We start from the raw sequence: 15,735 nt of genomic DNA on the forward strand, positions 1-15,735 counted from the left end.
TCCCTCTATATTTGCAGGTTCTTCATCTGTGAATCAGAAATATTCGGAGAAAAAAATTGTGTCTGTGATTCTCTGTACCATAAAAGAAATTTGTGTCTGTGCTGAATATGTAGAAACTTACTCCTTGTCATTATTTCATAAACAACACAATGTAGCAAGTATTTGCATTGTATTAGGTATCATGAGTAATCTAAAGATGATTTAAAGTTTACAGGAGGATGTCTATAGGTTTTATACAGCTATTACCTATGCCATTTTATATAAGAGAACTTGAACCTCTGTGAATTTTGGTATTCTCCCATGTCCTGGAGCCAATTTCCCATGGATACCGAGGGATAACTATAGTTTTAAGTGAAAAATATTTTACACTAGTACTATTTATGTTTTAAGTACATATTAGTTTTATATGATAATTCTAAATAGGAATAAAGGATATACATCAAAAAGTAAATCTTCTTAGGTGTGCCCCTCAATTCTTCACTGAGTGGCATGGACTGAAACAAGATTTTTAGTGTGTATTCTTCTAAATATTTTCCATCTTTGTATCAGCATGTGTGTGGATCTCCACTTCCTTTGTGTTTTACATTAATATATTTTGGAGATTGTTCTCAGTAGCTACCTATAGATCTGCCTTATTTTTATTGCATAATATTTTATTATAAATTATTAATAATCTACTTTTTATTTTTTAAAATACTTTTTAAAAGTTGTTGATGGACCTTTATTTAATTATATGTAGTGCTGAAAATTGAACTCAGTGCTTCACACATGCTAGGCAAGTGCTTTACCACTGAGCCACATCCACAGTCCTAAGAATCTAGTAGAAATAGGTCAAGAGCCTGAATTGCAAACTGATCCATATACTTGGAATAATAGGCATAAAAATTTCAGAGCTAACATTTACTAGGAAACTGAGGAACCTGAGTCTAGCTAGAAGACTTGCACTTTTGCATAGATTTAGACCCTAGGGCGACTAGAGTAATTGACAAGAAATCATTTTCCAAAGCACTGGAAATAAGTTATTAGAAAATATAAGAGAAAAAAATACTCCATTCATATTAACACATATTAACACAAAATATCTAGAAGAAAGCCACAAGAGATATGAAAACCCTGTGTGATGAAAGCTAGAATATTCTAAACTAGATAACCTGAAAAACCCTTAATAGTACAAAAGGTTGGAAATGCTCATCAAATATAATAAACATCCCATTAGGAGTATAGCTAGGACAATCCCCTAGGGGCTAAAATGGAAAAGAATGAACAAACTAGAACAGTAAACTAGAGCTGATGCTTTAGAAAAGTGGAAGATATAGGGGCAGTTGTTGATGGTTTTGTTGTTCCTAGTGGAATAGCTGCCCACCCTCTAACAGCCCAGCTAATTTACACAAGTCGTCATACCTGAATTTGAGTCTTATATTAGCACCTCTGAACTCTGGTAAGTTGGGCAAATCTTGTTTAAGTCCCAGCTTCCTCACCTTCAAAACGGGACAACACTGGTTCTCACCTTTTCTGGTAGCTATGAAGGTTAAATTAAATGGAACTAAATTACTAGCTGACATTTTTTTTTTCCTGAGTGTTTACTATGTTTCATGGCAGTGCTATAAGGAGTGAGTACATAGACTCACTTCTGTTCAAATGGATATGAGGTGAATTTGACTCTACCCTCACTCCAAATCTGTACGTTGAAGCCTTAATTCCTAAAGTGGTAGTATTTGGAGATAGACCCTTTTGGAGGTAATTAGGTGTTATGGTTTGGAACTATGGTGTTCTCCAAAAGCTTCTATGTTAATGCAGGAGGCAAATTGATGAGATTATGAGAACTATCACCCAGTCAGTGGATTAATTCACATGATGGATTAATAATTTGAATGAACTACTGGATGGTTAACTGTAGGCAAGTAGATAGTGGTCACTTGAGGTGTCCTTTGGGGAATTATATATTTTGTCCCTAGTTCCCCAGGTTCTCTGTTTCTACCTGTCATGAAGTGAGCAGCTTTCTTCTGACACACCCCTCTACCATGATGTTCTTCTGCCTCACCTCAGGCCCATAGCAATGGAGTCTGTTGATCATGCGTTGTGGGCCCCAAATAAACTTTTCCTTCTCTAAGTTGTTCTTGTAGGTTATTTTGGTCCTAGGGACACAAGGCTGACTAACATGTTAGGTTTAGATAAGAGAATAGAGTAGGGTCTTCATGATAGAATTAGTGACCTTATAAGAAGAGATACCAGTGAGCTTGTATTCTCTTCCCTTCTTACCATGTGAGTTCACAGCATGAAGCTGGATATCACTGGGGGATCAACCACAGTGACATCTTGATCTGGGATTACCAGCCTCCAGAACTGTGAGAGATAAATTCCTGTGGTATAAGCTTCTCAGTCTGTGTGTTCTTTTTTTTTTTTTTTTTTTTTGGCAGTGCTGGGGATTGAACCCAGGGCTTTATGCATGTGAGGCAAGATCTCTGCCAACAGAGCTATATCCCCAGTAGTCTGTGGTTTCTTATTATGGCAACCCAAGCTAATACATAAAGTAAGGGAGACATTCTTTTTTATTTTTTTAAACTTTTATTGTATTTATTTATTTTTATATGGTGCTGAGAATCGAATCCAGTGCCTCACATGTGCCGGGCAAGCACTCTACCACTGATCCACAACCAATCCCCAGGAAGACATTCTTAACTCAGAGACATGTGGATTCTAATGGCTACCTAAGGATAAGAGAGACAAGGTGGTGCATCAGGGAGTGGGAAATGCAGTCCTTATTTCCATAAAGCAAGAACCCTCAAAGTGAAACCAGAACTATAAAATATTTACAGAGAGATGACCAGGAAGTTTATCCATCTTAGATTGGACTCTGAATAGATTGAGGGAGGTGTCTGAATTAAGAATTCATAACTGTAGCCAGGCATGGTGTCGGTGTCACATACCTATAGTCCTAGAGACTGGGTTGGCTGAGGCAGGAAGATCACAAGTTTGAGGCCAGCCTTAGCAATTTAGCAAGGCCCTAAGCAACTTAGCGAGACCCTGTCTCAAAATAAAAAATAAAAAAGGCCGGGGATGCATGTCAGTGGTTGAGCACCCTGGGTTCAATCTCCAGTATCATAAACTAAATAAATAAATACAATAAAAATAAACAAACATGAAAAAGACCAGGCATATTTGAAAAGAACTGTAAAATAATACTTCTAGTAAAAAATTCATTAAAGTTAAAAACTGAGGACCTAACAGATAAGGAAGGTATTATTGAATTCTGAATGTAGACTAGAGAGAAATTATTCATTATTATACAAAGAGAAAAAGATAAAAAAATGTAAGAGAGGCTAATGTTAACAGAAATTTTTATTTTTGTGTAGGGGGTAATAAGGAGAATGGAGAGGCAGTATTTGAAGATAAATGACCAGACTTTTAAAAATTAACTAGAATAAAAAACCAATTATTCACAGAGAATGACAGATTGATTTAGTACTTTCTAATAGTAATAATAGAAGTGCTGAGAGAAGTTGCTAACAAGTAGTTTTTTCCTAGCTAAATTATTAAAAAATGAAACAGACATTTAGACAAAAATATTAGGATGTAAACTTCGGGATGTTAGGAATTTTCATTTTTGTCCTGCTGTATCCCTAATGCCTTGAGCAGTCCTGGCTCATAATAGACATTTAGTAAATATTTGTTGAATCAGAAAAAAATTGAACAGACTCTCACATTGCTTCTAGAAGAGGAGAATTAAAATGAAAAGTAAGGGTTGAGATACAAGAAAGGAAGTTAACTAAAGAAATTGTCAATTGTAGGTTGCTGTAGTTTGAATATATTACCCCCCAAATTCATGTCTTGAAAACTTAATCTCCAATGCAATAGTGTTGAGAAGTGGCCCCTTTAAGAGGCAGAGCCTTCATGAATAGATTAATGTTACTATCACAGGAGTAGGTTCATTATTATGAGGGTAGGTTTGTTATAAAAGTGACTTTGGCTCTTTTTCTCTGATTAGATGTATTTGTGTTAATCACCTTTTCATCTCTGTGATGAAAGTACCTGAAAGTCTCAGAGGTCTTGCTCCATGGTTGGCCAACTCCATTGCTTTGGGCCTGAGGTGAGACAGAGCATCATGGCAGAGGGGCGTTGCAGAGAAAAGCTATTTAGGGGCTGGGGATGTGGCTCAAGTGGTAGCGCGCTCGCCTGGCATGCGTGCAGCCCGGGTTCGATCCTCAGCACCACATACCAACAAAGATGTTGTGTCCGCCAAGAACTAAAAAATAAATATTAAAAATTCTCTCTCTCTCTCTCTCTCTCTCTCTCTCTCTCTCTCTCTCTCTCTCTCTCTCTCTCTCTCTCTCCCCCCCTCTCACTCTCTTAAAAAAAATTAAAAAAAAAAAAAGCTATTTAGCTTGTGGGGGAAGAAGGAGAGAGCCAGGAAGGGGCCAGGGACAAATAATTGTCCCCAAGACCATGCCCTCAGCAACCTATTTCCTTCAGTAACACCCCATCTGCTTACAATCACCACCATAGTTTATTCAAATTATGAATCCATCAAATGGATTAATCCACTGATGAGGTTACAGCTCCCACAGTACAATCATTCCACCTCTTAACATTGCAGCATTGTCTAACACATGAGCTTTATGGGAAAACATAATATGTTACTTGATACAAAGTTATTATGACTACAGGAAATTTATCCATATGCACTGGTTTAGAATTTAACCCCTATGTTAGATGTAGTTCCATCATGGTTTTCTCTATGGGGGAGGATAAAGGGCTGCTGTAGTGCTATGCTACATTCCGCGCTACTGTTTGAGCCACATCCTCAGTCTTCTTGTTCTTTTTTTAAAGTTTTTTTTTTCATTGTAGTTGGAAATAATACCTTTATTTTATTTATGTATTTTTATGTGGTGCTGAGGATCGAACTCAGGGCCTCGTACATGCTAGGTGAGCACTCTACCGCTGAGCCACAATCCCAGCCCTCTTGTTATTTTTAAAGGATTTTTTTCTTTAGTTTGCTGAGAATTCCAAGTGTACTTACTTTAAATTCACTTTCACATTCTGTTATATTAACATTGTTTCTTATTGTTGCTTTTGTTTTTCTTAGCGTTGGTGTTTTCCATTTTTTAAAAATAATTTTATTGATTTTTAAAAAAATAAATGATAGCGGAATGCATTACAATTCTTATTGCATATATATAGCACAATTTTTCATATCTCTGGTTGCATATAAAGTATGTTGACACCAATTTGTGTCTTCATACATGAACTTTGGATAATGATGTCTATAACATTCCACCATCCTTTTTGTAAAGGTGCATTATGGCAGGAGGCTTTTAAGTAAGAATCTAGTTTTAAATTAGGTCCTCTGGACTTTTGTCTATGATAATGTGAGATGTCACTATGTTCTGGTTCTGGCTGAGATTTTTTGCTTCAACCTGATTCCCAAGGTTGAAGTTCTCCTTCCTATGCAACCTTCTTTAAAATTTAAGAAATGTCATTTTCATTGACATCTTTCTTTTTTAAAGGAAAAATTTTTATAATAACTTTATTTATCTGTTTGTTTTTATGTGGTGCCGAGGATTGAACCCAGTGCCTTATGTGTGCTAGGCAAGCACTCTCTCACTGAGTCACAACTCCAGCCCTTAATGACATCTTTTCCCTGGATTTAGCTCTCTTGCTTAGCTGACATTTGAAGTCTTTTTTTTACTTTTATTAGTGTTTTGCTATCTTGGATTCTGTTTTGTTAGCAGTCTTGAAATTTGGTGCCCAGAATTGAATTATTTTGCCTGATGTTTAAATTCCCTAAGCATTACCATCTGGTCTTTTACCCTTCAGGTTCCATTTCCTTTCCCTCACACTGCTCTCTTTGAGGCACCATGAATACAGATTATTTAAGCTTCCTTCTTTTAGTTTACTCACTTCCCTGTCTGGAGTGGTCTCCTTCTGCCTTTCTTATCTAGATTCTGACAGTTTTCAAGGCCCATCTCAAAGAGTACTTCTCCATGAAGACTTTCCTAATTACCTTTAGCCTCATTCTTTGAACCCTTGGTTTCATGGTCTTCACCATTGTTTCTCAGTCTTGGTATTATCAATACTTTTGGTTTGACAGTTCTTTGTTCTGGGAACTATTCTGGACACTGAAGAATTTTTAGCAGCGTCCCTGGTTTCTACCTACTAACTGTCAATAACATCACCTAGGAACTTATTAGGAATAAAGATTCTCAGGGCCCTGAATGCCACTGAATCAAGAAACAGAGATAGTTGAGCCCTGCACTCTGTGCTTTAATAGCCCTCCAGAAGGTTTTGAGGTATGTTGAAGTTTGAGATTCACTTTCTCAGAAGATTGCGTTTTTCTCTCTCTCCTTTTTTTTTGGAGGAAAGAACCATTGTTATAATTGTATTGTTGATTAGCATAATGGCAAATTTATGCTTGAGGATCAGTTGCTAATTGCAAAACTTAATCTTTTCGAGGTAGTCTTAGCCAGGTATTCAGAGAGATGTGTGCTTTCTGTATTTATGGAAAAGAATAATTGGGAAGAGGATTTGAATTGATATGAAACTTTACAAAGGACATACTTATATTCAGTAAAAACAAATAGATTTTAGCAGTAATTGCTTCCTGAAAATGGAGAGGGTCTTGAAAAACTATTGAATGACCATCTCTTGGAAGTATGAGTGGGCTGGATGTCATTTGCAGTGAAGCTTTTTTTTTTTTTTTTAAAGTTTTGATTTGTAATATAGTACAAGGAGTAGAACCTTTAAGTATCCTTTCCAGGCTTTGTGTCTTGTGTTTTCTTGTTATTCTTTCCCTGCTGCACTTAGCCCTAATCTTAATGGATTTGATATTTGGTGCTTTCTGGAATTGAGCATTTTTCCTGCATGGATAGCCTTTGACCTTTCTCAGGAGGTGACATATCCAATCTGTATGTAGGAGTCCTTGTGAAGTTCTCTACTGACATTTTGGAAATAGCTCTTTGTGATCAGTTTGTCAGGAAACTCCTCTTGATATCTGCTTATTCTCAGAAGTTACTTGTCACTCTAGTTTTAAAAAATCCTCACAGCTGGATGTGATGGTGCACACCTGTAATTCCAACTTAGTGAAACTCTGACTCAAAAATAAAATAAAAAAGGGTTGGGAATGTAGCTCATTGGGAGGTAGGGTACACCTAGGTTTAGTCTGCAGTACCACTCCCCAATCCCCCAAAAGCTATCATCTACATCTGACCTATTATGATCTTTTTTGGGCATGAGTATAATGGAGGGATCTTCTTTTTTTAATTATTTTTTTACTTATATATGACAGCAGAATGCATTACTGTACTTATTACACATATAGAGCACAATTTTTCAAATCTCTGGTTGTATACAAAGTATATTCACACCAATTTGTGTCTTCATACATGTAGTTTGGATAATATGTCCATAACATTCTACCATCATTTCAACCCTATACCCCCTCCCTTTCCCTCCCACCCTTTTGCGCTATCTAGAGTTTGTCTATTCCTCCCATGTTCCCCCTCCCTACCCCACTATGAATCAGCCTCCTTATATCAGAGAAAACATTTGGCATTTGGTTTTTTTAGGATTGGCTAACTTCACTTGGCATTATCTTCTTTAACTTCATCCATTTACCTGAAAATGGCATGATTTTATTCTCTTATTGCTGAGTAATATTCCATTGTGTATATATGCCACTTTTTTATTATCCATTTATCTATTGAAAGGCATCTAGGTTGGTTCTACAGTTTAGCTATTGTGAATTGTGCTGCTATAAACATTGATGTGGCTGTATCCCTGTAGTATGCTGTTTTTAAGTTCTTTGGGTATAGAGCAAGGAGAAGGATAGCTGAATCAAATGGTGGTTTCATTCCCAATTTTCCAAGAAATCTCCATACTGCTTTCCATATTGGCTACACCAATTTGCAGTTCCACCAGCAGTGTATGAGTGTACCTTTTCCTCCACATTCTCGCCAACACTTATTGTTGTTTTTATTCATAATAGCTGCCATTCTGACTGGGGGGAGATGAAATCTTAGATAGTTTGATTTGCATTTCTCTAATTGCTAGCAATGATGAACATTTTTTTTTATATTTGTTGATTGATTGTATATCATCTGAGAAGTGTCTGTTCAGGTCCTTGGCCCATTTATTGATTGGATAATTATTATTTTTTTTTGGTGTTTAGCTTTTTGAGTTCTTTATATACCCTAGAGATTAATGCTCTATTTGATGTGTGAGGGGTAAAGATTTGCTCCCAAGATGTAGGCTCTCTATTCACCTCACAGATTGTTTCTTTTGCTGAGAAGAAACTTTTTAGTTGGAATCTATCCCATTTATTGATTCTTGATTTTTTTTCCTTTTGGTGGGGCTGGAGATTGAACTTGGGGTCTAATGCATGTTAGACAAGTTCTACCACTGAAATATACCCTAACTCTATTAGGATTCTTTATTTAAGTTATTTATTTTTTATTCATTTTTGGTACTGAGAATTGAACCCAGAGGCATTTTACCACTGAACTGCATGCCCAGTCCTTTTTATTTTTTATTTTGAGACAGTGTCTTGCTAAGTTTCCGAGGGTCTTGCTAAGTTACTGACACTGGCAATGAACTTGAGATCCTCCTGTCTCAGCCTTCTTTGTCATTGGAATTATAGACATGCACTACTGTGTCCAGCCTATGATGAGTTTTAAATAAGAAATATTTGTAACTTAAAGTTTAGAAAGATCTCCAACATGAAACTGATGACCTGCTATAGGAACAATGTAGTTCTCTCTACCTCTCTGAGGAGACTGAAACAGAGATTTCTGCATTGAGTATGAGATTATATTGTGTGACATGAACTCTCTCTCTTCAATGAAGAACTTCTTTTCTCAAGAATTACACTTGACAATGGAATCCCACCTCTAATATTGGCACACAGCATGTGCTCAAGAAATGTTGCTGAGGTAAAAAGATTTGTAAAATTCCTCATAGTGTCTTCTTTTTTCTCTTATAGTTAAAAGAGCCAAATTCCAGGGTTCACCAGGTAAGTCCAGCCTTCTATTATTTTGTTCCTTCTCCTTCCATACTGTCTGTGATTTTAAGTGTTCTTTAAAAAAATCATTAATTTTTGTAGTCCATTGGTTAAATTCAATAATTAACTAATTGATTCACTAAAGTAATTCATAACCTTATTAATTAAAATCAGTGCTATTGTAAAACATTAAAGTTGTTTGTATATCTGTGTTTGTCAATAAGTTGCTTTACCTCTTAGTCAACCCAATTCTACTTCTCAAAAGTAATTTTTGTTTTTTTTTGTACCAGGGATTAAACCCAGGGACACTTAATCATTGAGCCACAGCCCATTTTTTTTTTTTTTTTTTTTTTTTGAGACAGGGTCTCAGTAAGTTGCTTAGGGCCTTGCTATGCTGAGGCCGGCCTGGAACCTGTAGTCCTCCTACCTCAGCTTCCCGAACCACTCGGATTACAGGCATGAGCCACCCCACCCTTCCTATTTAGAGATTTTTTTTTTTTTGTAATTTCAGACCATTCCTTTGTACACATTATAGACAGAAATAGATCATATTCCATGTATCTTTGTGCAACATGCTTTGTCCTCCAGCAACATATTGTGAGCATATTTGTGTTTTTCTATTTCTTTCATTTAAGGTACTATGTAGAATTTTGTTATGTTTTGTACTCTAGGATCTTTATATCTACCTACCTACCTACCTATCTATCTACACACACACACATATATGTATATATTTAAAATATTTTTAGTTGTAGATGGACATAACAACTTTATTTTTGTATGTGGTGCTGAGGGTTGAACCTAGTTCCCCATGCATGCTAGGCAAGTGCTCTACCACTGAGCCACAATCCCAGTTTGTACTCTAGGATCTTGATGGATGAATATTTAAATTGTTTCCAATGTTTGGCTATTATAAATAATAAATTTTCTTATGTGCTTATCGTTGTCCAGTTCTGCAAATGTAGTTATATGCTAGAGTCTAGAAATAGATTTAATGGGTCAAAGTTGTTTTAGTTTTATTTTGTTTTGGCAGGCTGGCAGTTGAACCCATGACCTTGTATATACTCTTCCACTGAACTACATTCCTAGCCCCCAAAGTTATGTATTTTTAAAAAATTTGGTAGCTGCTGCCGAATTGCTATTCTTAATTTTTTTCTTTCTTTTGGTGCTAGGGATTGAACCTAGGGCCTTGCACATGCTAAGCATACTCTCTAGCACTCAGCTATACCAGTCCTGAAAGTTTTTACTTGATTATGATGAGACCAAAAGTATACAAGCACTTATTTCCCCAAATCCTTTTATCAGCACTAGATAATGTGAAACTTAAATCTTTGTCCATCTGAAGATGAAAAATGCTATCTACTTATTTTAGTATGCAGTTCCTTAATTATAAATGTCAATTTATAAAGACTTACTCTGGTTACTGCTGGGGAGGGGAACTGGGGGTTACTGGAAAAATAATGAACTTGGTTGGGAACCTAGGAAAACCTGACAAACCAGACCTTGTTACAACAGGAACTAAAACAGTTTCAGAGCCTACTGTTCTTTCCATAGGCTCTTAGGTAGGGCTTCTCTCTTTCTGAGGATCTCCTCTGTTCTTTCTCTGGGCTGGCTTTCTCTGCTTACCCATCTTGCAAAAGATCCATAATAGCTGCTACAGTGGAATTTTTATGCCCTTTCTTCCAATTTTTGCACCAACCACCAATTTTCAGTAATTTTCCCCCTTCTATTTAAAATCTTTTGCAAGAGAATCAGATCTGTCTCAGCTCTTGGCCAGCCCATGACTTAGCTGTTCTTTAGTTGTGTCTACCCATGGTCTGATCAATTATGTATGATTTGATGTGTGGGGGGGTGTAATATAATATCATATAAAATATAATGTAGCTCAGAGGCCTAGGCCTCAGTAGAGCCCTTACTTAGCACATGGAACGCCCTGAGTTCAGTCCCCAGGACCACCAACAAAACAAAACAAAACAAAACAAAACAAAACAAAAAATACAGCTTAGTGGTCTACTGTATTATGTGGCTTTTATCTTCATGTGTCTTTAGGGAAAAGAGAGAAGGATGTAGGTCAGAGTTCTGAGCTTTATTTCCAGGCCTCTATCTTTGTTTAGAATTCAATTTATCCTCTCAAATTATAGTGTTTCCTTTTATGTGGCTTGTTCTTCAGGCCAAATTGTGTAGATTAAGCTTGAAGCCCTCTTCCTTTATGAGGATTTTGCCTCAGTTTTTATCCCTGTCAACACTCTGCAGCTGTTATCTTTCTACATTTTATCAAATTTACATGTCTTGTGCTTCTATTAGATTAGTTCAGTTATTTTCTTCAAACAATAAGTGGTTATAAATTTACTTTGGAAAATTCTGATTAGTTCTTTTTTTTTTTTTTTCTTTTTTGGGTACTGGGGATTGAACCTAGTCCTATTTTGTATTTTATTTAGAGACAGGATCTTACTGAGTTGCTTACACCTCGCTTTTGCTGAGGCTGGCTTTGAACTCATGATCCTTCTGCCTCAGCCTCCTAAGATGCTGGGATTATAGGTGTGGGCCAGTACACCCAGCCTGATTAGTTCTAATTAACATTTTAATAGACAATCAATTAGAATAGGAAATATCTAATATATTTTGTATTTCATGAATCTTTTGTTTCAGTTGGCATGAGTCTGTATGTTTTTACTGGGTCATATGATGCAAAATATATTAAAATTTGAAAAATACCATATTAGATTGTACTCTTGAAGATGGTGTATGGTTTTATAATTTTTGTGACTCTGGTGCCTGGAATTGTACAATGGATGCTTCAGAGTATTTTTTTTTTTGTACATTTAATAATGTGGATATTCTAAGGGCTTTGTGAGATTGGATAACAATTTGAGTTCTGATATTACATTTTTGTTTTGCATTTTTTCAGAAAAATTTAACACATATGTGACCCTGAAAGTACAGAATGTGAAGAGCACAACTGTAGCAGTTCGAGGCGATCAACCTTCCTGGGAACAAGATTTCATGTTGTAAGTACTTTGCAGCCAGCATGCCTAAGTATTCTGTAATCTTTCTAAGGTTATGGCATCATATGAAACAAAAATTCTGTGCATACCTAAGATTGACAAAAAGTGCGAACATTGTTAAATATTCTTTTGGAAAACTAAAACCGTAGTTATAGGAACAAGTGAGGTGTGTGGTAGGTGAAGTATATCTTCAGTTGTTTCTATTTAATAGATTCACAATCTATTCTTAGAGATGGATGATGAATGTGGGTAAACTCCTAATTTATGAGCTTGAAAACATTACCTCATCAGATTTTTTTCAGTAGTCAGAATTAGCATATTAGAGTTAGTACAATTACTTAGCAGAATATTAAATATTATTTAACTTTAATATTTTATTGATTCTCAGAAGCCTTCTTGAGGAAATATGGCTGTACCTATCAGGGACAGTGTTTGTATCTACCCAAGTCATCTGCCTTAGAGGATAAATATTCTGTGCTTATAAGCATTTTGTTTTATTTTCTATTATTTTTTGCAGTGCTGGAAATTGATCGTAAGACCTCATATGTTAGGCAAGCACTCTACCACTGAGGCTATATCTCAACCCTTCCTTTTATGTTATTGAGTAAAATACCCTATGTTTGAGTAAATTTCTTATGGTAGATTTTCTTATGTATGACAGAAAATTAATATTTTTTAAATAAAATTCTGGCATTAAAAATATTTTCTCACACCCCTCCCCTTAATTTTCAGTATTTTTTTTTCTTTTTCTAGAAGAGAAAAGTGTAGAATATCTTATTGAAGGACTGGGCTAATCTCTTAACTTTTCTTTTTTTTAATTTTTTTTTTTTTTAGTTGAAGACAGACAGTATGTCTTTATTTTGTTTATTTTTATGTGGTGCTAAGGATCAAACCTGGTGACTCACAAGTGCTAGGCAAGTGCTCTGCCACTGAGCTATAGCCCCAGCCCTCTCTTAACTTTTCTGAGTGCCAGTTTCCTTATCTCTAAGGATCTATCATTATTTCTTAACAAAGATCCTAAAGGTCTACCTTACTTATTTAAAGGTTATATTTGCTTTTTGAGAGTAGGAGATGGGCATGAAGGAGATAAAGGAAATATGTATTGAAAGTACTGTGAAATTTGAAATTGCTTTACAAGTTTTACAGTGCAGTTTAGAGAGGCATTGGAATGATTGTTATTTTTATGGAGAAACAGTCCAGTCCTTTGGGCTTTTAATAAATATTTTGCTACTTAAGGTACCATTTAGGAAGCTTTATTATAATAGTTAAACAGTACTAATAGTTAAAGAGGGCCTAGGCTAAGACAGTAACAGAAAGGCTAGCAAAAAAAAAAAAAAAAAAAAAAAAAAAAAACCCCACAATGGATAGAAGTGCTAAGGAGGTAGAACTAAAAGATTTGTTGGGATGATTAGGTGGGTTGTATGCTGCTCATTAGGTTGGGGTTAAGGTATTTGGATCAGTTTGTATTTGAAGTTCTTAGAGTTCAGGTAGGAGGTATATTAAGAAGATAGTTAGAAAACTGAACCTGGCACTTAGGGAATGAATGTGGTTTGGGGAAATATTTTAGTCCGTTGAAGCCATAAGCACAGATAAGAAAACTCAGAGAATGTATACTTTGAAAAAAGAGACTGGGACAAATGCAGCATTAAAGAGAGGATTAAGGAGACTAAGAAGGAATGAGTAGAGAGATAGTGGAGAACCAGGAGTTGGTGGTGTCATGGAAGCAGAGGAAGAACTGGGGCTTCAAAAAGAAGGCTAGTGGTATCACATTACTCTCTGGTTGCCTCTCTCTCATGATTATAAACCTCATTTATTCTCTTTTTAGTTAAAGTGACATGAGACAAGACCACCTACCTGTTCCCTTCTTTACATGTGTAATGTGCAGAGTTCATACAAGTCTCTTCACATATTAGCCATTCCCAGTGTGGCTCTGGTATATAAAGGTAGTGATCCTTTTCTCTTCTGACTTCCAGTGCTGTCACAATTACTTCCTGTTATAACTCTTCCCAGCATGTGAAACACAGTGATCTTCTGCAGTCTGTCATCAGCATAGCTAGCTTTATTCTTATATGTTTATTTTCCAGTTGCCCATAGCATGTCCCTTGCAACCCTGCTTTTAATGTGTGTGAATTTTCTTCTGTCTCCCATATTGAGATGCTGTGTGAATTTGGCCCTCTCCCTTTTTACACATGGGTTTTGTTAGCTATTTGCTTTATCTTTTTGCTCCTCTTTGTCCTTTCATCACTTGCAACTTCATTGCTGATCTTTTCCCCTCCCTTTATCTTTTTTCCTCTTCCTTGATGTATTATGTGACAATCTCTAATATTCATTTTGGTATTTCTCATTTATATTTAATATTTCTGTGTTTTAATTTCAGGACTTGATTATTTCTTAAGGAGGGTATCTTCAGTTATTGGTGCGAATGTCTAGCTCAGCATCTTGTGTACATGTATGCACATACACTGTTGATTGGAGTTTTTTTGACAGAAAAAAGCAACTTCCCCAGGGCTCTAGGGATGAGGCATAAATAGAATTCTCAGACTTCTCTTAGTTGTGCCTGCAGAGCACACAGAGATGAGAAAAGAAGCTTCTTATAGAAGACATTTTCATTGTTTGAACCATATTCCCCAGAGAGTTCTCTAAAGAACAGATTTTCTTCATCTATTTAAAGTCATGCTGTTAAAGACCCCTAGCTATTTCTTTTATCATTGGCTTGAGATGCTTTTTAGGAGTTGCTTTAGGAATATTATATATGTATCCCTAAGCAATGTTTCTTTTCCAGATTCAAATGAAAGGTACTTCAGATTTAAGGGTATTACATGTATTTCAAAGACTGATTAATTAGGCTGAATGACTATATGACAAAAAGCTCTCTGAACATCCTTAGTGGCTGGGTAAGTCATGTCATTTGTTGCTTTGAAGAGCTCAAAGTTGTGGAGACAAGAACTGGTCTGATGTTAATGTGTCTTCCATAAAGTACCAAGTTATATATATATTATAAGTGCTCAGGAAATATTAATTAAATGAATAAATGAACTCATTAGCATGTTCTCTGTGTTATATGCTTTGTATGTATGTGAAAACGACAGATTTTCTTTCACTGTGTAATTTCAACACACTTGATATGAATTCAATGACTATAAATCCACATCCTTGTAAATCTGAGAACACTTACCTCATAGTACAACAGGGAAGCCTGGCAGGCTTTCTCAACAGCACACACTTGAAACTTCTGGTGATGAATAGCTTTTGTTTCTGAGAATGCCTTTCTGCTTTTTTTGATGGAATTGTCCTTTTCTAGTTTTTCTTGCCGTTCTTGCCCTTCAAGAAACCTTGCATCCTAATAAGAGCTTTCTGGAGAATGTTTTTAGCATTAATGTGTTTTTTAACATGCATGGTGGTGCATGTCTGTAGTCCCAGAAGCTCAGGGGGCTAAGGTAGGAGGATTGCAAGTTTGAGGCCAGTCTTAGCAACTTAACAAGTCCTAAGCAACTTTGCAAGGCCTTGTCTCAAAATAAAAAAATCAAAAGGGCTGGGGATGTGGCTCAGTGGTTAAGCACCCCTGGGTTCTGTCTCTGTACAAAAATAAAATAAATAATTTAAGTGTTTTTATGTTCTACCCTAAAATTATGATTTGTCCTTATAAGCAGATATTCTACCCATGTATGTCATTTCTTTTACATAGTGATTATTTGGCTCTTTCTGGAATGATTTCTTTTCCAATAATTTATTATTATT

The 15,735-nt window shown here is 35.9% G+C and overlaps 1 protein-coding gene across 27 annotated transcripts in view; it reads left to right on the forward strand.

Moving 5' to 3' along the window:
- Positions 1-15,735, forward strand: part of Unc13b (unc-13 homolog B) — a 197,976-nt gene that overhangs the window by 43,709 nt on the left and 138,532 nt on the right. For 24 of the 27 annotated variants that reach the window (XR_013438171.1, XR_013438172.1, XR_013438169.1 and 21 more), the window contains exons 2-3: positions 8,975-9,004; positions 11,901-12,000. Coding sequence is in view for 21 of the 27 variants with exons in the window: in XM_078047788.1 (XP_077903914.1) it covers positions 8,975-9,004; positions 11,901-12,000 (130 nt within the window). In the remaining 6 variants the exon portion in view is untranslated. Of the gene's footprint in view, positions 1-8,974; positions 9,005-11,900; positions 12,001-13,822; positions 13,941-14,779; positions 14,892-15,735 lie in introns of those variants that run through there. The other 3 variants (XM_078047786.1, XM_078047778.1, XM_040285987.2) reach the window with 3 other exon arrangements.

Source organism: Ictidomys tridecemlineatus, chromosome 4 (assembly GCF_052094955.1).
Source record: "Ictidomys tridecemlineatus isolate mIctTri1 chromosome 4, mIctTri1.hap1, whole genome shotgun sequence".
In the NCBI taxonomy this organism is placed as follows: Eukaryota; Metazoa; Chordata; class Mammalia; order Rodentia; family Sciuridae; genus Ictidomys; species Ictidomys tridecemlineatus.